Below are 23,773 nucleotides of genomic sequence, written 5' to 3'. Positions count from 1 at the left end.
CGGGATAATATACCCTCCATTAGGCGAGTTGGTCGTAGTAACAATGGCAGCTTCCTCGGTCGCGTTCTTCTCGGCTTCAAGCTCACGATCGGAGAAGACATGGTGATGACGAAGGCGAAGCATACGTAAAGGAAGCAGTCGAACGAAGGCTAGCAATCGCGTAGTCGCTCCCCAAAAACCTAACATCTTCTCTTCTCAAGCTCCAATAGCATGTAGAAGAGAAATCCTTATAAAAAGGTCGAACTCCTTCTCTACTAGGTGGGACTACACTTCCCACACTCCTTGTCGTGCCACCTACATAGGCCCTTAGAGATGTTTTTGAAATTGTCATATGAGATCTAGGCCCATCTCATATTTCAACAATAAGCATCCATACCGGGTCGATGGAGAGAAGGGAAGAATTTTGTTCGCTTTTGTTAGCTCGGGATGCATTCTAGGGAGCTCCTATGTGACACTCTCTGCATCAAACGGGTGAGGTTTCGCCTTTTCTCCTTTTTTTCTTTTTCTTTTTTCTTTTATTTTCTTTGCTCTTTCACTTTTTTTCTTCTTCATGTTTCTTTTGTTTGAAAAATTTTAAATATTTATTCAGAAATTTATAAATATGTTCTTGTTTCAAAATTTGCTCCCAATTTAAAATGTTCAGGAATTTAAAAAAATGTTCTCATTTACAAATATTATTCAAAATTTCAAAAACTGTTCATGTTTCAAAATGTCTTTCAGAAATTACATTTTTTTTCAAAAATTCAAAAAAATGTTTGTGTTTTAAAAAAACAGTAATTTCAAAAATATTTCTCGTTTTCAAATTTTATTATATTCATGTTTTCAAAAAATATCACAAATTTCACAAAATGTCCAGAATAAATTTTGGAAATTATTTTGAAATGGTGAACTTCCTATTTGTTAAAATTCCGAACATTTTTTACAAAGACGAAACTTTTTTCACAAAATACAAACATTTTTTTAATACAAGAACCAAAATTGAAAAATCATGCAGTTTTTGGAATACAAGAACATTTTTTTAAATATGAAAACATTTTGAAAGCAAGAACATTTTTTGCAATTTCTGATTATTTTTTGAAGCACAAATATTTAAATATAAATGGTGAACAAAACTTTGAACATGAAAACATTTTTTGAAATTAGCAAAAAAATAGAAAATGTGAAACAAAGAAATAGGAAAATGAAAAAAGGAAAAATGAAACCAAAAAAATAACATTTTTTGAAAACAAGAACATGTTTTGAAAATTCTGAACATTTTTAAATCCAGAACATTTTTTAAAGTTACGAATATTTCTGATAAATGGCAACTATTTGAAATTTATAACATTCTTATAAAAGCAAGAACAATTTTAGAACATGAACTTAATTTTAGAAAAATAAAATAACCTTGAAAAAAAGGAAAGAAGAAGAAATAGAAAACAAAAAAAGAAACAGAAAAACGAAAGAGGAAAAAACAACAGTAAAAAATGAAAAAAAACCGGTTCAGGAAACCTCCTAAAAGTTCCCAAAACCACTTGTAAACGAAACTCCCAGGGGGTTGTGCGGAGCCGCCTCAATTTGCCGCAGAATCGGACGAATAGGGTTTTCCTGCATTCTGTCCAGTTTTGGTAATATTAAACGTTACATGGGAGATAGACAGGCCTTCATCGATTAAAAGCAATTCCTTCTGAGGGAAGAAAGTATATGAAGACTACTCCCTCCGTAAGTAAATATAAGAGCATTTAGCTAGATTACTAAAGTAGTGATCTAAACGCTTTTATAATTCTTTACAGAGGGAGTAATAATGAGTGGAGGTAGATATTTCAAATACTAGTGCGTGTGCATCAATTCATTGCTATCGTATCACAATGGGGATTTACAATTATGCCAAACTAAACAAACTGTGCCGTAGTGAGACAGGGACAGAATTTAAATACAAAATTGCAGGAAGGCGGGGTTAAACCCGATCCAAAAATGGGAAGGGGGAGGGTGTGCCAGAATAGACCTTGATACAAAATTGGGGAGGGCAAGTGCCCTACAGAAAAGAAAAGAAAAAAAATTCTAGGAATAAATCTTCACATAACAGAAGATGCTGTGAGAAGCTTGCGACAAGCTACCGTGATCACTCGGCATACATGTAAAGGTACCTTCGTGCATCGGTCAATTGCGTGACAGGTAAAAACGAGGTCGGTTGCAGAACTTCCTACCGTTCTTTTTGACATATAGTGCAATGCCAATGCACAGACCGGCCCACACAAGTGCTACCACCAAATGGCGAAGATCATTCCGGGCTGCAAATTATGGTTCCAAAAAGGCGGTATAGAATCAACTTACATATCAATAAAGCACAATTTCTGGATAATTCACTGAAGCATGAAAACGACTGAATTAAACTTCTCCATGTAGGTCTGCTTTGGTTTGTGGGGTTTTTGTAATCATTGTAAATTCCATAAAATATGTCAAATTCAGAAGCCAGAAACTTTACCTTGTCGTAGTGACAGAATCATGAACACAGCAGCGCACAATATCAATGCAAAAGCAACACGAAAGGACTGCAAAGGACAAACCGTGCAAGACGACATTCAGTGCAATGTTAGAACCAATCACTGCAAATTTGCAATTAATGTCGTACACAAAGAAGTGTCGGACACTGAACCAGATAATACCCCCACCTGCATAACTCCGGGTTTGCTTGGAACCGCGATGTCCCGACTAACTGATGATACATAATGTCCTTGAAGAAGGTCCATGGCATCCTAGAAACACAAGCAAAACAAACCTCAAACTTAGAAGGATCGGAAGATGCAGGTCACTGATCGTTGCACCTGGTTGATTTGTAATGCATATTTTTCAAAGTTTTTGTATAATATAAGATACTATTTCAAATATAAAGTATAGTTGTTTCTCACATTTTAACTCAACTATGGATATAATTACTTGATTTACCATTATCTAGCTTCTATAAACCTTTATTATAGATGTAATGATGGTACAACACTTATGTAATTTTAGCTGATCAAAGAATTTCTTTGTCAGATCTAAACCTGCCCTCACTCGCCCCAACCATCCACAGTGAACTCCAACCAAACCCCGCCACATTGTGAACTTTTTTTTGTATTCACCTAAGTTGCATGCATGCTAAGACAGCGAAAATACCTGCTTAGTACCATCTGCAAAATTGTTAAAGTAGTATCTAGCAAGTGCATTCCACAGATCATTAAAAATTCCCTGAGTAGTCCGTTTCCCATACCTAATAGACAAAACCAAATCTGTAAATATGAACAGCTTAAGCATAAGAAATGATGAAAATAGACAACAGTCTTTTCCTTGGAAGACCGGACGAGGAAAAATATGTATATGCGTAAAGCTGAAAGACCACCAAAGAGCAAAAAATAAAAATATATTACCATATCTAGATGCATCAGTATTACTTTCCATATTACGTGAAATTTTCAGTTTTACAGGTCATTTTTCTCCAGATTGGACTGTTGTAATTTATATTTAACAGCAGACATTCTGGTGGTGAAACAGGAGAAGAGATTTACTGCACCAGATGTTACAGCATCTTAAAACCTTAAATCAAATGAAAATAGCAGCTCAGTTGTGAGTTGTGACTCGAGGTGGCAAGAATTACTAGTGTTCTTAAAATAGTAAACCAATTTGGGCAAATGAAAGGGGAGGTTAAAGGATGCTTGCTAACAGTTTTATTACAAACACTTAAAAAATCAAGTGAGTGATGCATTCGCTTTATAGAGATTACCGGACAAAGTCTCCCTTCAGAGCAGGAGTACCAGAGTACTGAGTGCTTATTGCATCTCCATGATTTGCCCACACTGCAAATGGTTCCAGTAACATTGCTCAAAGACAAATACAGGGGAATATAAGTAAGAACCGTGGTTAGAGAATATCAAACATAATACTCACAAACTTTGTAATCTGCATCAAAAGCTGGGTAATTGCTGATTGTATCGTTACCACCAAGAACACCTAGTTGCTGGAGCTGGCTTTCAAGAGTTTTTCTTCCAACCATGCTCTGTTTAAGCATTGTCGATGTTGTTAACGTTCAGTATGAAGATCAAGATAGAAGATCAGAGAAAACATGATCTTTAATGATCTGTTTAAGCAATGCAAAATGCAGGTCAAGATAGAAGGTAAGAGAAAAAGGCAATATCTAAAAATGGCAATGCAATAATGGCTCGTTTTAGAAAGATGGCCCAATACACCAATACTTCGAGACTGTTGTGGCCCAAAAGATTTGCAATTAGATGCAAGTGAGGCATATAATCTGGCTGCACCAGTATGATATTTTGTTCTAGCATAGACCAACATCAAACGAAACATATGGCTCAACCTAAACAAGCTAATCGATGTAGCTCATGCTAGTTTAAAATTTACATATATGAAGAAACACATACGTGTTTGTTGTTAGCTTAGATGAGCCCACTGATACATAATTATACACCATCTAAAAAAATACCTAGAACAAGTTATGGTGTTAACTTCTGTACCTTCTAAAAATGCATCTAGGTGCCACAGCACAGAGATTATGTTAACTTGCCACTGCCTGGCGTTAAAGTGCAAAGAAACATGAAGGCGTTGTACTAGAGTTTGTACCTGTGTTACATTAGTACGATCTAAGCAATCGACACAATTTGTTCTGACAGTGCCAGTTTGCCCCACAATTTTCTTGCCTTGATCATCCAAAAGGAAGTACCTATACAATAGCATTAGTAATACCATGGAGATGGGAGCAATAAGACAAATAAAGAACATGGTACGCTCATCATCATTAGTATTGCTTTCGTGTCAAATACATTGATCAAATATAGCACTTTGGTAGCAAGGCAAAGAAATGCAGGTTAAACAACTGTAGAAACAAACAACAGGAGCAAGTGTAGTCTGAAGAAAATTAACATCAACTAGTAAAACACGCAAAAGTTCATTTCTTATATCTGAGGAACGTACTTATGCTTCTTAAGATAATCTTCAATTTGATCATACAACTGTGAAAGGCGCTCAAAATGAATATGACCACAGATTTTATGGAAGTCAAAATGTATGAATCTGCAGTAAGAAGACAATGTAGCACAATTAGGAACAGACAACCACAATACGGGAAATCCAAATTGTGGAAAATGTCACCTTATATCTTCACTGAGAATAGGCTCAATCGATTTTGCATATCTTTCATAGAGGCGGCCTTCACCACCAGTCTGAATATAGGAATAAGAAAAGGAAGTAAACGCACATGGAAAACAGAGTAAGCTACTATTAGGCCAACAAGCATCCATACACTGAAATATATATATGAAAAGTAAATCTGTAAACAAAATTTCTCCAAAAATAGCTAGATCATTCATGGGGCGCAAGCTGAACAGAGTTACCAGTTCCATTGGAAAGAATGAAATATGCACAACCAAAGATACAATGGTGGTGTGCCAAACAAATATGCGAGATTATTCCTAAATGAAGAATTCTGAATCTGCTAATGTAAAACAGACACCCTTATGCTGGAGCACCACACAAAAATTCTAACACGTAGTGTGCCCAAGTGTTCATTACTTACTGTATTGACAAGATCAATAGCCACGACAGCTCCATATTTCTTTTGTAAATCATGAAAGTGTCGCTCAAGCACACGAGCCTGCAGAACAGAGATGCAACACAAATTAGGATGAAAAAAGGTTACAGCAAGGCTGCATTGTAGTGCAAAAATCAACACTGTTTATTAGAATAATATATCAATGCCCTGAAGATAAGGAAAATAGAATAAAGATAGAATTGACAGAGCTCACCGCCTCCTCTACTCTAACAACGTCAAAACTGGGTTTATATGTCAAATCAACTATCTGCTCCCACAGAAAAGGCATAGAGCCTCGGACCTGCAATATACAGTAGTTTCATTGAGTTATCCAAAAACATAAAAAAAAAGAACAAAGTACCATTTGAATATGGTGAAGATCATTGCACCACCTAAAGAGTTTTAGCACACAGACTACAAGGAAAGAAACCAAAAGACCAAAAGAGAACAGAAGAACCTTAAAAATCAAAAACATTTAATCAGCTATTAATCTAGCCAGTGATTTTCATATTGTTTGTTTAGAAACCTACTTGTACATAGGATGCTGTATATCCTTTTGTTTGCATTATCTGCTCTGATTCAACAAAATTTGCTGCATAGCCCTCTGGATCAGCACCTCGTCTCCAACACCGTGTACCTTCAGTTAACAACATCCACTTAATTTCTTAATTAACCAAAAGTTATTCAATTTCTTGAAAACGGGAGGCCAGGTACAAATTGATTAAATACTGAAAGTAGTTTAACTAAAAAATAGTGAAAGGAACTCATGATCAAACTTATTTTCATGCTTCAGAAGTCAGAACTCTCACCTATCCTTCTTGTGCACCTGCGTGCAATCATGGTTACTAGTACTTTATCTGATCCAACTTCTGCATGTATATTCTGAAAACCTGACATTTAGTTAAGTTGCAGCAACTCAAATTGATGTAACTAATCCTAATCGAATAGGTAATTTAAGTCAAAACTAGCAATGCTCCATCTGTTGTCAAAATAGATGACGTACTAAAAAGCATGCAGTCGAACTTCTCTATATTTAACCACCAGTTAACAAATAAATTGGGAAATTTTCACCAATGCCACTATTCTCAAATCCAATTCAGCTTATGACATTGTTTTTGTGCAAATTACACGAATGCCACTATTCTGTTACAGGCTATTTTATGTTTGCCACAACATAAGTTTTTTTTCCTGATCAACACAGCCAGACCCCTTTGTCTGGCCCCACCTTTCAGTTATGTTGAGCATATGTAAAATAGTATCATAAGGCACATAAGTATACATGTGGTCAAGGTTTTAAAACTTTGACCACTAATATATATATATATTACTAATTTTGTCATTAATACGGAAGTTCATGGATTGAGCATGCAAAATAATGTCATTCTACTTGTCTTGTGAAATGCTGTTATGTCATATGGCATTTTACTAATTTTGTAGGTACATTATAAATAAGAAATCATACTCAAACTCATGCGTTGGGTATTGTGAGAAGTCAAATGTGCACTATATTTGGAATTGAGAATATATTTTTGATTGTGCAAAGTAAAAAAAGTCACTTAATTTGGGAAAAAAAATTTGGGGGGGGGGGAGAGAAGGCTCATGGTATGATATTTTGGGTAGTGTGTTGGAGTCAATGAGAAAAGGATACTTCCTTGAACGACCGGTAATAGGTACTGGTCCAGCTGTCATGGAAGAAAAAAAGGAAATCAAAATACTTTACAAATACTGGATCTGATATTCTTAAAACCGGGGATTACAAAAAAAAAACTTACTCTGTTCTCAATGAGAGGCTCCAACAAGTAACCATTCCACATAAATCTACGTTCTGCCTGCAAAGAATGTAGTAAATTGGTCTGCGCAGAAGAGTTTGTATTCACATTTTGAAAGGCGCATTTAGTACAAGGAACCATTCGGAAAAATCGGCTCTGTACTACTACGAGTACACGCTTTAGCCATATACCATCAAAAGAAACAACATATACCGAAGCCTAAGTGTAAAGCCAGCCATAGTTACATGCCATGACTACAGTTCATGTTATTTTGTGCAAATTCTATTATAGTTTACTTTTATGGTGATTACTTTGTCCAGATATTCAGATTTTTCTGTAGACATTAAAAAATGGATTTTTTTTCTATAGCATAAGCGTAACCAACTGACCAAAGATGCAACAAGGAGAACATCAAAATTCCTACCTAGCATCAGATGTAGTAGATTACTTGATATAATGGGAAAAGGATTGGCCATTCCATGTGTAAACAAGCTCCAGCAAAGGCAACAAACCTGTCTCCAAAGTGGAAGTGCCTTGAACGTGTCGCCAAGATCATATAGCCTCTGTAAACTGCAACAGAAGTGATGAAGGTGAATGTTATCCAGACTTGCAATGACAAGAGAACAGAGTTAAACTAAGACAGTAGCATGACTGCATTGATAGATTCTGGTACAGTTTAACTGGGAGAAAATTGGCATCCATTTTAGTAGGCCAATTACATGTTTTCTTTGAAACTCTATGTGCCATTAAACATCAAAATTTAACAAAAAGGAATCATATACGATACCCACGTAAGTGTCAAGTTGGCCTCATAGGAGAAGTACAGGCCTATACTCCTCTCTGCAGCATCCAGGAGGTCTGAAAACTCGGTCTCCATCTTTTTCTGGTAACATCAATCATTCTGCCGTCATTACATGCCTTACACATATATACGGAAACAGCATAACTGGGAACAAATTAACAACTGTCGGACCTGCTCGGCCGAAGATGCGGTAGTGCAGGGCAGAACCTTTAGTCCTGTAACTTTGAAAACAGCATGTCCCATGTAGGATCCGACACAATCACGGTCAGTGATGACCAGGCAGCATGATCCGACTGCAAGTTTGAGCACTCCTATCACACCAAAAACTATCCTAACTTTTGGATTTGCCGAGGGGCCACGCGGTGGCAGCTCTTGCACTAGGTTCATAGATCCATTGGTCCGGCTTACTGAGAGGTACAGGTCGGCAAGGCCATCGACCGGCTCAAATACATAGCGGTCTGCAAACTCCCACACCCTCAGCCTCGTGTGCAGCTTCGGTGCCGGAGATGCGTCCTTTGGCGCATCCATTGCAGGGTACCCTGGAGCATTGTTAAGCATGGTGAATCTTTTGTCCAAACAATAGAGATGTCAGAGACTAATGCAGGCCGGCCGCTCAGCGTGGTCGTGGAACCGGGGCCCTAATGGTGGCATGGAGGCCGCGATGAGAGTTCCCGTGAGCAACCGGAAGAAGGCGGGGCGCGGGTCGGGCATTCCGTCGAACAGGCAACGCGCGCGAGTGGTTCGTCGGGCACGAACGACGGCTGGCGCGATCAACCGATGCGCGGCGTGCCCTGCCTACCGACGACCTATGGCATTGTCCGGTCCGGTCCGGTCCTTGGCGATCGATCGGTTGACGCGTACGAGCCCGTGGGCGGGAGGCGAGCCAGCGAGCGAGCGTTACCTGCGAGCGCGCGCGCGCGGTAACCGGGCGTACGGCCGGGCTGGGCGACGGCGACGGAGATGGAGACGGAGACGGAGACGGAGACGGAGACGACGCCGCGCGCGGAGATGGATGGATGGGTCGGCGGCTGCTCTGGGGGGGAGAGAAGAGAGGGGAAGAGTCCGTGCGTGCGTCGCGCGAGGGAGGTGGGGAGGGTTTGGCGGGGCGGTGGTGGTGGTGGTGGCGGAGGAGTGGACAGCCCGCCCGCCCGCACGTCGCGGCTTGCATGGCATGGCGAGGAACCAGACCTCTTTTTGTTTCAAACACTCGGACTCTACTCTTTACTCTTTCTGGTCAATTAATTACAGTACATTTCTACTCCACTTATCAGGCAATATATAAGTGGAAAATGTTTAACATCTTCAGAAACACTCAGCCAGTTTAACTACACCCAGTCAATTAACTATTATTATTAATCTAACACCTTCATAAACATTCTTTTTGGCTTATACGTTATTTATATCGGTAACACCCGGTATTGCCCGTTCCGGATGACCCCGAAACGCTTTCGGTTCCTCTCGAAAGTAAAAGCTATTTTGAATATTAATGAAAATATAGTATCGCATAAATATTCCCTTATTACTCTTGTCCTACTAGCACTCAACAGATCGCGATCACCTTAAACTTGTGATCGTGTCGGTTCGGTACAACTTAGACATGGACTGATCACCTCTGTTCAATGATCGACGGCGGAACCGTGAAAGTCTATATCTATCCGTCTTAATACACAAATGTCATTCGAGTGAACATCTGGTTATAATGTGCTATTCGCTCTGCTTCATGATACTTTACAGAAACCGATGCGAGATGTATCGGTATCCATGTTATCGTCTTTGTTCTTCTTTCTCCCTGAGGTGTTCTGGCATACCATGTGACATAGCCACATTTGTATGGCCATGCGATAATGGATGTCTTCACACCGAGAGGGCCCTAAGAATACCTCTCCATCGTCGGAGGAGCAAATCCCCACTCTTGAGTTATCTAGTTCCCTGTCAAAATTTCTCATGAACTTGTAAGTTGTCGCTATAATCTCCCTGTTACAGATGACGTTCGACCAAATCCAAAGTCCATTGTACTGACTACGATACTTTTATGGTCTAAGGAACTAAAACACATGTTAACACTACATGTTATAGTAATTGACTTTGACAATGTTATCTCAAACTATAACAAAAGAGTTTTGGATCGATTCAGTATGATCGTTCTTCTAACGTCATATTCTCAAAGGTTGTTTTATGGTCGACTATCGTTACACACTTAATGATATTTTGAGATCCACAAAACATGATCACCAACAATACTTGAGTTAGTCTTAGAGGTGAGACTAGGAATACTATTTTACTATTTATCATTCCACACATGCATATGTGTTTTCCGCTGAATCGGGAAAGTGTCCTTCTACACCGGAGCTCAAATGTGCTCGGCTGAACATGAAATTCAAAAAATATTTTAAAAATGCTCAAACAAATTCAAAACTTTTTTATGGCAAACTCGGACAAATATTCTAAAAACTTTTTTAGTACGAAATCACATTTGTGGAAGCCATGGCAAAAAAAAACAAAATTAATGCTCCAAAATGCTTTTGAAAGTAGCATTTTCAGAGTTTTGATTTTCTTTTACCACGACTTCCACGAATGTGATTTCATGATGAAACTTTGAGGGTTCTTCCAACATTTGTCAAAGTTTGCCTAAAAAAATCAGATTTTCTAAACATTTTAAAAATATTTTTCAAATTCACTGTTCACCCGAATTCATTTTAAGCTCGGGTGAAAAAACATCACGTCCACTAAGTCGCATATTCTAGGATCATATCAGTTATAGCATATAATATATATAGACTTTCAATTGCGAATATAGAAATCTACTAAAACAATAGCATTGTCTCTATGGCATATTTTTAACAACCTTTCACTTGCACTAAAGTCAATAATCTAGTTAACACTTTTTTATTTTGCACGAATGGCAATCTGGTTCCAGTCCATGCTTTGCTTGTGGTATAGATTGTGTCCTCTCGGATCTGACAATTTCAGATCCGTCTGTATCATTTGCATTTCAACGCATTGGTCATGATTCCACACAAATTCATAATCTATGTGAAATTGCCTTTGTATGTATTGAACCACTGGCACGACCTATGATCCCTTAAACCAAGCTATGAGACCACTATCAAGAACGATGTTTTATCGGCACAATCATCTCGAAACCACACCGAGCTCATAAACAAACTTTTGATTTATAACCCCGCGTTGTTACTTTCTAACTTCTAAGGCGACAGTACACCTAGCCTTCGGTGAAGGGAACTCAAAAGATGGAGCAGCCGATGAAGAACCCTTGGCAATGTCGGATTTGAATTTGGTCCACGCCTTGTGGACAGGATTCAACAAAGGATGCAGGCGTCGAGGATTGGACGGTCCGGATTCTGCCGCGGCGGCACGAATCTCCAGGCGCAAGGCCGCAGCACAAGAGGGGCCTCCTTTTCCCCCTTCCTCCCCTCGCCTCCCCTCGCCGCCGGGATGCAGGCGGCGGCTCGGAGGGCCGCGGCGGCGGCGGCGGCGGCGTCGGCGGGCTTCCACTCCACCGCAGCGGTGCTCTCCAAATCCACGGTACCCCGCCCACAAACCCCCTCTCCTCCCCTCTCTCCGCTCCAAACTCTGGTCTGAATCGGAGTCACACGCACACGCACACATCCGGTTCTTGCGCGGCAAATCCGGCCACGATTCAGCAGCGTCTACTCACCAGACAGACAGGACCGAGCTGCACCAGCGCCAAGTCTGTCAAAGTTGAATCCTTGCTGCAGTTTCAAGTAGCATCTTCTCGCCATTCGGCTCTGCAGGCTCTGTGCGTGCTGTCTCAGATGCAGTTCCTATACAGAGTTCTTGATGTACTACTACTACTACTTACAGCATGTAAGGCACACACACACACACACACACACAAAAGAAAGGAAAACAAAATGTGAGCATGGGGTGGATGCCTCGGCGCTTGCAGAAGGCGACGTTAGCATTTGCATTGTTGTCGTCCGGTTAATCGGGGGGGATCTGAGGCTGTTCTTGTGTGCAGCCTCGGATCCGGTTCAACGTCCGCGAGAAGCGCGCCGACGCCAAGAGCGCTCTCAAGAACATCCTACTCAATGGCGGCCCCTGCCAGGTAATTCGACCGGCTTCGTTCGGTTTTTTCTTACTTCCAAAAATGATAATCTGCCTGGCCATAAATGGCAGTACTGAAGAGCTGCAAGGGGCAAAATAGATTTAGCCTTTTCTTTTCACAATTCATTATCCCTGGTGTAAGTGGACTGCGTCGGTCTCTTAAACTATGATTCGTCGGTTCACCAAGCCGATCGGCAAACCGGTTGCACGGCCATGCCTGGGAAACATGAAAGCGATCGCTTCATTTATTTTGTTTCTTGGGGAAGAATTGCGTTCACTTCCTTGTGAAAATGGGTTGGAATTTGAACTTGTTTCCAACATTGTCAATAGGAAAGAAGTAATAAACAACAAATGAGGCAGCACAAAGTTGGTGGCAGATCAAAAGTCCGACCCGGTTCTGGAAATAATCCATATAGCAAGGACAGACGTAAGTTTACTTTGGAACACTTTACCTTCCAATTGCTTGTATGTACTCAAGACCACTTTGTATCTTCTGACTCCCAAGAGCATGCGAAAATGCTCAGATTGGACTATCTTCTCGGAATGTATTTCTGCAATGTGTTTGACTTGCTAAGGTTCATCCTGCTATAAGCTTCGGTTTGTAGTACAATAGCATTTACTTTGATGTACATGAACTGTTTATTATTCCTAGCATGTTAAGTCTGTAACTTTTTTTTTTTTGAGGAACCATAGCTTCTATTTCTCTACCTTAAGAAGCATAAACACCATTTACTTTACGACCATTTTCAGTATATTTGGAGGACGCTGACAAGTGCACCATGGCGTTTTGTATAGGTGGGATAGACTGGAGGAACTTTGATGACGGTGACTGCAGCGATAGCCCTTACGGGAGCTATGGCGGCAAGACATCTTTTACGTGGTACTGGTCCGGGGAGGAGGATGAGGATGACCTTCCTAATGGGTTCCAATGGAGGGACGAGCCTCGACCGAACAAATCAAAGGAAAGAGTTTGGAACGAGAGCGATGTGGATGAGGAAGAGGCCCCTCGTCGCGATGATCTGAAAAGCCATAGGATATCCCTTGGCTTGCCAGCCTTGGGTCCCTTAAAGCTTGATCATATCAAGTCCGCGTAAGTCTTTGAGCATCTGCATAGCATTTGCGAGGATTCTGATAATCGGGCTCCTGATTGGTGTTCTCTTTCTCGATGCTACGTTTCTGCAGTTTTCGCGCGTCGGCTCTCAAGTGGCACCCGGACAAGCACCAAGGATCTTCACAGGTCAGTATTGGTTGTTTTCGCAACAGCCTCAGCATTCACACCAGGTGTAGGGGTGTTGATTCTCAACAGAAGTTTGCATTGCAGACTGAAGCAGAGGAGAAGTTCAGGCGCTGCGTCGAAGCGTACAACGCCTTGTCTGGTGCCTTCAAATCAAGTAGCGCTAAGTAGCCACCGGTCTGGTTCATGACAAGCATGCAGGAATAAAGGGAATTCTCCTTTCCAGGAGTTGGGTAGCGTCGACGAAACTAGGGTTTCGGAACCAACGGAGCAAGTATTTGGTGCCCATATTCATCAGGAATCTGAAGATGAGCCCCTAGCAGAAGAATAGGAGATGAGATAAATGAACACATAGTCAGAATGAGTTGTAAGGAGGGTTTGTTGCTTTGAACTAGGAAGCATTGCATTCATGTAATATATACGAATTTTGAACCAGAACTCAAATTATTTCAAAGCGTCAGCTAATGCACAATGTTCCTAATAAAGGCAATGTTTTTGTCCATAACATGTAGTTTTCTTGTGAGGTACAATTGTAATGCACATGTCCTGATTTTGGTTCACTATTCAAATATTTGCTTTTCGCTTTTGTCCGTAACATTTAAGTTTCTGAAATTTTGGCCAGGCAGCTAAACCTGAACATCAGAGTAACTGAAACTCTTTCAGATTAAGGCTAACATGTAAAAAAATAATATGAAATACAATTGTAATGCACATGTCCTGATTTTGGTTTACTATTCAAATATTTGCTTTCCGATTTTAAACATTTAAGTTTTTGAAATTTTGGCCAGGCAGCTAAACCTGAACATCAAAGTAACTGAAACACTTTCAGGTTAAGGCCTTATACACCAGTGATGAACAATTGATGATCACATTGGAAATGGTCCATTGATGACCACTGGATAACACTTTGAGATCTTTAAAAAATCCATAATTTACCATGATTCTCCCCTCAGAGCAATAGTAAGATATAAAAATACATAGCAAAAACCATGAGCTATTACAGACAATTCCCAACAACAAATCAAGCCAACCCAAGTTTGACAACTGATCCCACAAACACACTGACAATGCACAAACATAGATAGTGTACTTGCACTTGCACCATGGAGCCGCCACGTATATAGGTGGCGTATCCCAAGAGTACCCACGTCACGTCTGGAAAAAAACATAGCTTGCAAATACGCAATACATTTCTAGAAGAATGAACCAAACATAACCGAAGACTAGATGATAACAGCAGTGGAGCGCTCGTGGAGATCAGAAGCACTTCCTGTGGACGATCGCTGGGCCAGACTCGTCGTACTCATCCTTGGATATCCACATCTGGTACAAACATAGCCAAATAGAACATGTTTCAGATGTTGGTTTTGGGTCAGATGAGTTATAGAAGGTAAGGCTGAACAAGAGACGTACCTGTTGGAAAGTGCTGAGTGAGGCTAGGATGGACCCTCCGATCCAGACACTGTACTTCCTCTCAGGTGGAGCGACGACCTTGATCTTCATGCTGCTCGGAGCAAGGGCGGTGATCTCCTTGCTCATACGGTCAGCGATACCTGGGAACATAGTTGTGCCACCACTGAGCACGATGTTTCCATACAAGTCCTTCCTGATATCCACGTCACACTTCATGATGGAGTTGTAGGTCGTCTCGTGGATTCCAGAAGACTCCATGCCGATCATGGATGGCTGGAAGAGGACCTCAGGGCACCTGAACCTCTCTGCGCCAATCGTGATCACCTGACCATCAGGAAGCTCGTAGCTCTTCTCAACTGAGGAGCTGTTCTTGGCAGTCTCCAGCTCCTGTTCATAATCAAGGGCAACGTACGCAAGCTTCTCCTTGATGTCCCTTACAATTTCCCGCTCAGCTGAGGTTGTGAAGGAGTAACCTCTCTCGGTGAGGATCTTCATAAGGGAGTCCGTGAGATCCCGACCAGCGAGATCCAAACGAAGAATGGCATGGGGAAGCGCGTATCCTTCATAAATGGGCACAGTGTGGCTGACACCATCACCAGAGTCGAGAACGATACCTGCAAATGAAGAAAAATTTCAGCCACAACAAAGTAAACAGCTACATTATACCTCTCAATATATTAGTTGCAATTGTTTTCCCCAATGCAATAGGGCAGTAAGAAATAAACAGCAATCACTACTGCAGTATATCCAAATTATGCAAGCCACAATAAGCATAATCATGGCAGGACAATTGAAGGTTGAAAATAATTCTAATTATTAATCAGAAGAGTGCAGCATAACATAACTAAATCATACAGGTAGATTACCAGGCAAAGTATCAAATTAAAATAAAAGGTGGAAATAGTCCATACCAGTAGTACGACCACTTGCATAGAGGGAAAGCACGGCCTGAATAGCGACGTACATGGCAGGAACATTGAAAGTCTCAAACATAATCTGGGTCATCTTCTCTCTGTTGGCTTTTGGGTTCAAAGGGGCCTCAGTGAGCAACACAGGGTGCTCCTCGGGTGCCACACGGAGCTCATTGTAGAAAGTGTGATGCCAGATTTTCTCCATGTCATCCCAGTTGCTTACGATACCGTGCTCGATGGGGTACTTGAGCGTGAGGATACCTCTCTTGGACTGCGCCTCATCACCAACATAAGCATCCTTCTGCCCCATCCCTACCATGACACCAGTGTGCCGAGGGCGACCAACTATGCTAGGGAAAACAGCCCTTGGCGCATCATCTCCAGCGAAACCAGCCTAGATGATAATGAATCACAAGAAAATGATATGTTAACAGATGCAGGAGATGACATATATATGTAACAGATTAGGTGAAAGTTTCTGACCTTGACCATTCCGGTTCCATTGTCGCAGACAAGGGGCTGGATGTCCTCACCGTCAGCCATTTCCTACAGAATATCTGCAAGGAGCACAAGAACGCTAGTAATTACTTAATAGCCAGCGATGATGTCACTCACTCTGATACAGGGGAACACATACCTCGTGGAAACCCCACTTTTTAATTTTGACGAAACAGCTACTAATGTGCTATGCATTGCCAAAGATAGTCGGAAACTTTATAAAGCAGACAATGAAAACAGTATAGACAACAGCTTGAAAAGAGACTTCTTAATGTTTTTTTTTAGGATCTTGTTAATGCATTTTACGCATTACCTACTCCAGCACTAGAGAGGGTTAAGATATACATAGCTTGCAGGCAATACTTACTTACTTGAAAGTAATATAAATAAATAAACAAACATGCGGTGCTCGGTGGTGCGACTTGAAGCACGGCGTAAAACCAGGATTCCGTACAAAGTTAGACAACGATGAACACCGACGACGCCACGGCGCGAGCACCGAATCAGCTCGTCGGGGCCAGCTTGGCAAGGCAAGGAAGTAGGCTTACGAATTTGAAATGGAAATAATGAAAGCATACTTTGGCTGCCTGCGCTCTCCTCTCTGCTGGGTCTTTTTTTCAGAGGGGATCCGACAAGAAACTAGTGCGGTGCGGTTAACTGTACTGTCATATATACTACAGATGATGGAAATCGCAGAAAGAATCCGTTTTGGCGGCGAAGGAAGTGCCCGGATCACAGGCTGGAATCCGACGAGAGCAACCGCGGGGGCCGAGCCCGGAAGCGGAGGAAGCCAGCCGTGGGAAGTAGGGAGCGGTGAGCTGCATGGCTACTACTAGGAGCTAGCGTGGAGGCGAGAATGGCCGGCAGCCGACGGGCAGGACGGAGGAGAGACGCGGGAAATCGGCTGGGGGGACCGGGAGCGGTCGCCGAGTAGCAACGAACAGGCACAAGCACAAGCACAAGCACAGGCGCGGATCTATGCGTGGCGCGGGAGGCGGTGGTGCTCCGACCAAGAAGCGGCAGCAGCCCGGCGGCGGATCACGGCATCCACGCACAGGCACAGGCACAGGCACGGGGCCGAAGAAAGATCCAGTGAAGCGCCCGCGTTCCCGCCGGATCTCCGGCCGGGGACGCCCAGATCCGGCGCCGCGGGGCCGGATCTCGGGCCAGCAAGATCTAGCAAGCTAACAAGAGAGCGAGCGAGAGAGAGAGAGAGGGTGAGGGAGGGGTTGGTTACCTCGGAGAGGGAGGTCGGGGGAGGCGGAGGCGACGGGAGGGGAGGACGGAGATGGGATCGGAGGAGGGAGGGAGGAAGGTGGTGGTGGTGGTGGTGGCTATAACTGCAGCCGCTGTGGCTGGACAGTCCTCTGCCGCTGGTGGTCTCTGGATCTCGCTCTGCTGTCGGCCTGCTGACGCGACCACTTTCCTCCTCTTTTCCTTTCTTTTCCCCCTCCGTTCTTTGAGGTTGAGTGGGCCAGGTTGCACGAGGAGATGCGACTGGTATATACATACACATCACTACTATAATGCCCGTACGTTGTCACGGGAAATGAATATATTTTTATCAGTTACAAACATAACCATAATGCTTATGCTTATCAAAATTTACATGCATAGAAATTATAGGGTAGGAAATGTAATTTCGCTCTCGGGTCCAGATGAACCAGGAATCTTGAGCGACAAGATGCCTCGCGATGTGCACACAACCTTATATTCTGTTTCGTATTCGATGGACATAAAATCCACTTGTTACCCCACCGAACGCACCTATACTACTATTAAAAAAGCAAGCATGAATTCTCCTAAAAACACACCATAAAATATACACGGGATTACCAGAGGCGTTCGAACAAACAAACTGAATGGCATCTAGCGGTCTATATTGCACAAAAAGCCTGCCACGCAAATCAACGAACCAGATTAAATGGTCTGCCGGAGCAGACTGCCCCGCGCAACCCTTCGTCCTCAATTACCGGGGATAGGGGATTTCTATCCCGTAATTTTCTTTCTTCCCTCACAACACGTTGCTTCCCCTCCTCTGTTGCCACGGACGCTAGCGCAGATCGCCGCCATCGCCTGCGGCTCCTCCTCCATGGGCACAAACGCAGATCAACGTCGTCGATGTCCGCTCCTCTTCTGCTACCCCATGGACGCAAACACGGGGGTGGATCTCGGGCCAGCAAGATCTAGCAAGCTAACAAGAGAGCGAGAGAGCGAGGGAGAGGGAGAGAGAGAGAGACGGAGAGAGACAGACGAAGAGGGTGAGAGAGAGGTTGGTTACCGTAGAGAGCGAGCTCGAAGGAGGCAGAGGCGACGGGAGGGTAGGACGGAGATGCGATCCGAGCCAGAGGAGGGAGGAAGGAGGAAGGTGGTGGGGGAGGTGTTGGCTATAACTGCAGCCGCTCTCGACAGTCCTCTCTCTGCCTGTGTCGTTGGTGGTTTGGATCTCGCTCTGCTGTCGGTCTGCTGATGCGACCACTTTCCTCCTATTTTCCTTCCCTTTCCCCACCCATTCATTCTTTGAGGATGCTTTTGGTCACCTGCATCCACAATTCAATGAGACCCACACCAAAATAATTTGGTCCGTTTAATTGTTTGAGGTGGCATATAAATGTTGGTCCGCATGAATCTTAAAGCATTCCTAGCCAGGCCCTATGTGCTTCGATTTTGGTTTATACGAAAAAAGATGCGCATCTATGTCACGGTTTCATTTTTTTGCGATTGGTTTGAAGTTTCGGTTGTTGACCATAAGTGTTTGAGTTTGCGTTCGTGTTTGAAGCTATTTTAAACGAATTTTGTCAGATTTGTCGTGTATAGTCGACCGTTTGGAATTTTATTTGGTCTACAGCTTCATTACGCGGTTCCACACGAAATTCGTGTTGCAAGTTTTCTGTATTTACGGTCCTATTGCAATGACACCGCAATTAAGCACATACTGTGTTTATTCTATTCTGTCCTGGACGAGATCGCGGCCTTATCCAGCGACGCCAACCATAGGTTGGTCGTGTACGGCAAGGCTAGAGTTGTTGTGGCGGTCCTTGAGGCTGGGGCGGGGACCGTTGTCGCGGTGGCCGCGGTCAGGGAGGCCATGAGGCGAGAGGGATGGCGCTCATTGGGTCCTCGGGGATGTTGTTGACACCATCGTCGTTTTGAGACCAGTTTCCTCGGTTTCTTCCAGCGATCCCGAGTCTCTCACCCTGGTCTTCCTCCATGCATGTCCTTGCCGGCAACAGAATAGAGCTAGGTGACCGACCTATTTCATGGACCAGCTTGATCCGATCAAGATCTCAAGGTCAGGTCAAGGAGAATGGGATTTGTGTTTGGGACGTGGTCGTGGTTGTCGTCGACGCCTTTGTGCCGGAGCGTGGAGACGAGGAGGCCACGACCTTAGGGTCCTTGCAGCCACAACCGAGCACGAACTTACCATCGTCAAACCTGTTCGGCGCCACTAACGTCCACTGCAATCGCCATGACACTGTCTAACTTTATGTCTTATGAATAGTTGTTAAGTCTTAATTATATCACGTGCAGGCAATCAAACAACATGCACTAGTATGAACACAGCCAATGCGACCAACCAAACATAGTGCATAGAGGCGTTGCTACGATGCAGGGAGAGAGGATGCAGGCAACAAATCAACATGCAGATGTTGATTTTTTGTCTGTATATGCTCAGCTAGGTTCAATTGGGACAAGTATGCAAATTGGTAAAAAGATGTAGGTAATCAAACACACCATGAAATTTCAATGCGCACTCCCTCTCTCCATGAGACTGTGCTCCTACAAATAGATAGACGGTTTCAAAGGGCAAGTGTCCTCAAGATAATGTGCATTATCACGAGAGAATTTAACTTGCTGATCTGTTCTGTGGATGAGGGCTACCTGGCCAAAATCATGCGCCTCTATGTTATGGGTTCTTGAGATGTGAAAACCCTAAACTAAAGATGAATTTGTGACTACAAAAAATTCTGTAAGTAAACCTCTAGCCTCTATTAGAGCATCTATACCTGAAACTTGCTAATATGGGCACTCATACGCCCGAGGACGTGTCCGGATGCATCTGCGGACACTGACCGAGCACATCTCATTTGTTGCCTTTCACATTCGTCCCTCATATATGAACCCTATCCATACAGCCCATGCAACACTACGTGAAGAAAGTAGATCAAACACAGTTCATCGGATCAGATTGTATCATCGAACAAAAGGAGCATAAATCATCGGAGTTCATCGGTAAATCCAAACTACAAGCTACTTAAACATACTTAAAATATAAACAAAACATAGAAGAGTAGGAAATCAACATTTCCTCGTTGGCCCGTTCCCCCTCTGGTCGTCCACGCGGTTGTGCCCCTCCTCCGTGTAGGTGTTGGCATCCGGTGGAGCATCGTCGTCGTCATCCTCGGAGCCGGAGGTGGAGGCATCATTATCGTCCTCTTCGGATCTACACTGCATGCCGAACAACTTGTGGAGAAGGCGTCCTGCTTCTTCACGTGGCGGGCCGCTTTATCCTTTGCCGCCGCCTCTTTCGCAACCCCACGCTCCAATAACTGGATGACTAGTCGGAGTGCGTCAGCATTGTTGCAGTAGAGGCGGCATGCATCCATCTCTGCCGTCGTCAGCAAGCGACAAAAGACACCAGCGAGGAGTGTGTCTAAAAGGATCGATATTATTGACTAGGGGGAGGGGGTGAATAGGAATGATCACATTTTAAGGTTTTCCTAACAAAATAGGTTTAGCAACAAGTAGGTTTTCTAGATATGCAACTAGGTGAACAACCTATATGATGCTAACAACAACCACAATAAGAAAGCACAGGATACAAAACAAATAAATCATGAACAAATTAAAGGTGAGAGATAACCACAAGCGAAACCGGTGGAGAAGAGGATGTGTTACCGAAGTTCTTTCCCTTTGAGGGGAAGTATGACTCCGTTGAAGAAGTGTGGAGGCACAATGCTCCCCAAGATGCCACTAAGGCCATCGTATTCTCCTCACACCCCCACAAAATGTGAGATGTCGTGATTCCACTAGTGGTGCTTTTGAAGGCAACGGCCGAACCTTTACAAACAAGGTCGAGGCAATCTTCACAGCTCAATTGGAGGCTCTCAACTACACCACGAAGCTTCACCACAATGGATTGTGGCTTCGAGGTGACCTCTTCCATCTAGGGTGCTCAAACACCCAAGAGTAACAAGATACGTAAGGGATTAATGTTGCAAATATGCCCTAGAGGCAATAATAAAATGGTTATTATCATATTTCCTTGTTCATGATAATCGTCTATTGTTCATGCTATAATTGTATTAACAGGAAACACTAATACATGTGTGAATAAATAGATCACAATGTGTCCCTAGCAAGCCTCTAGTTGGCTAGCTCGTTAGTCAATAGATGATCATGGTTTCCTGATCATGGGCATTAGATGTCATTGATAACGGGATCACATCATTGGGAGAATGATGTGATGGACAAGACCCAATCCTAAGCATAGCACTAGATCGTATTGTTCGTATGCTAAAGCTTTTCTAATGTCAAGTATCTTTTCCTTCGAGCGTGAGATTGTGCAACTCCCGGATACCGTAGGAGTGCTTTGGGTGTATCAAACGTCACAACGTAATTGGGTGACTATAAAGGTGCACTACGGGTACCTCCGAAAGTGTCTGTTGGGTTGGTACGAATCGAGATCGGGATTTGTCACTCCGTGTGACGGAGAGGTATCTCTGGGCCCACTCGATAGAACATCATCATGAGCTCAATGTGACTAAGGAGTTGGTCACACGATGACGTGCTACGGAACGAGTAAAGAGACTTACCGGTAACGAGATTGAACAAGGTATAGGTATACCGACGATCAAATCTCGGGCAAGTTCTATACCGACAGACAAAGGGAATCGTATACGGGATTGATTGAATCCTTGACATCGTGGTTCATCCGATGAGATCATCGTGGAGCAAGTGGGAGCCACCATGGGTATCCAGACCCCGCTGATGGTTATTGGCCAGAGAGGTGTCTCGGTCATGTCTGCCTGCCTCCCGAACCCGTAGGGTCTACACACTTAAGGTTCGATGACGCTAGGGTTATAGGGAATTGTTATACGAGGTTACCGAAAGTTGTTCGGAGTCCCGGATGAGATCCCGGATGTCACGAGCAGCTCCGGAATGGTCCGGAGGTAAAGATTGATATATAGGACGGATGGTTTCGGATACCAGAAGTGTTTCGGGCATCACCGGTAATGTACCGGGACCACCGAAGGGGGGAATGACCCCGGAGATAAGGTGGGCCAAGTGGGCGTGGGAACCAGCCCCTAGGTGGGCTGGTGCGCCTCCCCACTCAGCCCATAACGCAAGGGAGAGAAAAAGGGGGGCAAACCCTAGGCCAGGTGGGCCTAAGGCCCACCAGATGGTGCGCCACCCCCTCCTCCCCCTTCTGGCCGCCGCACCTCCCATCTGGGGGGCTGCCGCACCCCCTAGGGTGGGAACCCTAGGGGTGGCACCCCCTCTCCCCTCCCCCTATATATATCGGGCACTTTTGGCCATTGAGACACACGGTTTTTTCCCTCTCTCTCGGCGCAGCCCTGTTCTTCTTCCTCCTCCTCTCCGCCAGTGCTTGGCGAAGCCCTGCCGGGAGACCTCGTCTCTCCATCGACACCACGCCGTCGTGTTGCTGGAGTTCTTCCCCAACCTCTCCCTCCTCCTTGCTGGATCAAGGTGCGGGAGACGTCACCGGGCTGCACGTGTGTTGAACGCGGAGGTGCCGTTGTTCGCCACTAGATCGGAATCGCTGCGAGTACGACTCCATCAACCGCGTTCTAGCAACGCTTCCGCTTAGCGATCTTCAAAGTTATGAAGATGCTCTTACCCCTCTCTCGTTGCTGGTCTCTCCATAGGAAGATCTGAATATGCGTAGGAAAATTTTGAATTTATGCTACGTTACCCTACATTGGTATCAGAGCCAGGTTTTCTATGCGTAAATTCTATGCACGAGTAAAACACAGAAGTTGTGGGCGATGATTTGTCAATTTGCTTGCCGCTACTAGTCTTATTCTTTTCCGGCGGTATTGTGGGATGAAGCGGCCCGGACCGACTTTACACGTACACTTACGTGAGACTGGTTCCACCGATAGACATGCACATCGTGCATAAAGATGGCTAGCGGGTGTCTGTCTCTCCTACTCTAGTCGGATTGGATTTGATGAAAAGGGTCCTTATGAAGGGTAAATAGCTTTGGCATATCATCGTTGTGGCTGTCACGTAGGTAAGAAGGCGTTCTTGCTAGAAACCCAAATCAGCCACGTAAAACTTGCAACAACAATTAGAGGACGTCTAACTTGTTTTTGCAGGGTTTGACATGTGATGTGATATGGCCAAAGTTGTGATGTTGCATGTATGATGTATGAGATGATCATGTTATTGTAATAGGTTTCACGACTTGCATGTCGATGAGTATGACAACCGGCAGGAGCCATAGGAGTTGTCTTAATTTATTTTATGAGATGT

The 23,773-nt window shown here is 43.6% G+C and overlaps 3 protein-coding genes across 4 annotated transcripts; 1 reads left to right on the top strand and 2 right to left on the bottom strand.

The window, feature by feature from the left end:
- Positions 1-1,800: 1,800 nt before the first annotated feature.
- On the bottom strand, positions 1,801-8,670 carry LOC123430306 (phosphoinositide phosphatase SAC7-like). The gene is made up of 18 exons (XM_045114207.1): positions 8,303-8,670; positions 8,121-8,212; positions 7,842-7,899; positions 7,333-7,389; positions 7,209-7,242; positions 6,370-6,450; positions 6,091-6,197; positions 5,775-5,861; positions 5,546-5,623; positions 5,122-5,192; positions 4,945-5,043; positions 4,594-4,693; positions 3,904-4,012; positions 3,740-3,812; positions 3,136-3,229; positions 2,652-2,735; positions 2,465-2,531; positions 1,801-2,270 (listed from the first exon to the last, which is right to left on the bottom strand). Exons 1-18 carry the CDS (start codon positions 8,657-8,659, stop codon positions 2,140-2,142), a joined length of 1,779 nt encoding a protein of 592 aa, XP_044970142.1. The 5' UTR covers positions 8,660-8,670; the 3' UTR covers positions 1,801-2,139.
- Positions 8,671-11,507: 2,837 nt separating this feature from the next.
- On the top strand, positions 11,508-13,953 carry LOC123430580. The gene is made up of 6 exons (XM_045114469.1): positions 11,508-11,674; positions 12,132-12,218; positions 12,548-12,644; positions 13,013-13,307; positions 13,400-13,454; positions 13,539-13,953. The coding sequence occupies exons 1-6, from the start codon at positions 11,585-11,587 to the stop codon at positions 13,620-13,622; spliced, it is 708 nt and encodes a 235-aa protein (XP_044970404.1). The 5' UTR covers positions 11,508-11,584; the 3' UTR covers positions 13,623-13,953.
- Positions 13,954-14,366: 413 nt separating this feature from the next.
- Positions 14,367-17,698, bottom strand: LOC123430406 (actin-97-like). 2 transcript variants are annotated; one of them, XM_045114312.1, is made up of 5 exons: positions 17,511-17,698; positions 16,259-16,332; positions 15,776-16,169; positions 14,865-15,478; positions 14,367-14,774 (listed from the first exon to the last, which is right to left on the bottom strand). In XM_045114312.1, the coding sequence occupies exons 2-5, from the start codon at positions 16,316-16,318 to the stop codon at positions 14,709-14,711; spliced, it is 1,134 nt and encodes a 377-aa protein (XP_044970247.1). In that variant the 5' UTR covers positions 16,319-16,332; positions 17,511-17,698; the 3' UTR covers positions 14,367-14,708. The 2 variants fall into 2 exon arrangements, with proteins under 2 accessions (XP_044970247.1, XP_044970310.1); XM_045114375.1 differs by lacking the exon at positions 17,511-17,698 and having other exon boundaries at positions 16,259-16,370.
- Between the last annotated feature and the right edge of the window lie 6,075 nt (positions 17,699-23,773).

Source organism: Hordeum vulgare, chromosome 1H (genome assembly GCF_904849725.1).
Source record: "Hordeum vulgare subsp. vulgare chromosome 1H, MorexV3_pseudomolecules_assembly, whole genome shotgun sequence".
Lineage (NCBI taxonomy): Eukaryota > Viridiplantae > Streptophyta > Magnoliopsida > Poales > Poaceae > Hordeum > Hordeum vulgare.
The sequence above is the reverse complement of the archived record's forward strand: the minus strand, read 5'-3'. Positions and strand labels throughout refer to the sequence as shown.

What these genes read in the sequence shown, in the direction of transcription:
- LOC123430306 (XM_045114207.1), bottom strand. Translation starts at nt 8,659, where the DNA reads ATGGATGCGCCAAAGGACGCATCTCCGGCACCGAAGCTGCACACGAGG. An exon ending in GAGGCCAACTTGACACTTAC is followed by an intron (nt 7,900 to 8,120) that starts GTGGGTATCGTA and finishes CTTCTGTTGCAG; the next exon opens with TTTACAGAGGCTATATGATC. An exon ending in TGATGCAGATTACAAAGTTT is followed by an intron (nt 3,813 to 3,903) that starts GTGAGTATTATG and finishes AACCATTTGCAG; the next exon opens with TGTGGGCAAATCATGGAGAT.
- LOC123430580 (XM_045114469.1), top strand. Translation starts at nt 11,585, where the DNA reads ATGCAGGCGGCGGCTCGGAGGGCCGCGGCGGCGGCGGCGGCGGCGTCG. An exon ending in TCCATATAGCAAGGACAGAC is followed by an intron (nt 12,645 to 13,012) that starts GTAAGTTTACTT and finishes CGTTTTGTATAG; the next exon opens with GTGGGATAGACTGGAGGAAC. An exon ending in AGCACCAAGGATCTTCACAG is followed by an intron (nt 13,455 to 13,538) that starts GTCAGTATTGGT and finishes TTTGCATTGCAG; the next exon opens with ACTGAAGCAGAGGAGAAGTT.
- LOC123430406 (XM_045114312.1), bottom strand. Translation starts at nt 16,318, where the DNA reads ATGGCTGACGGTGAGGACATCCAGCCCCTTGTCTGCGACAATGGAACC. An exon ending in ATGGAACCGGAATGGTCAAG is followed by an intron (nt 16,170 to 16,258) that starts GTCAGAAACTTT and finishes ATTATCATCTAG; the next exon opens with GCTGGTTTCGCTGGAGATGA. An exon ending in CACTCAGCACTTTCCAACAG is followed by an intron (nt 14,775 to 14,864) that starts GTACGTCTCTTG and finishes TGTTTGTACCAG; the next exon opens with ATGTGGATATCCAAGGATGA.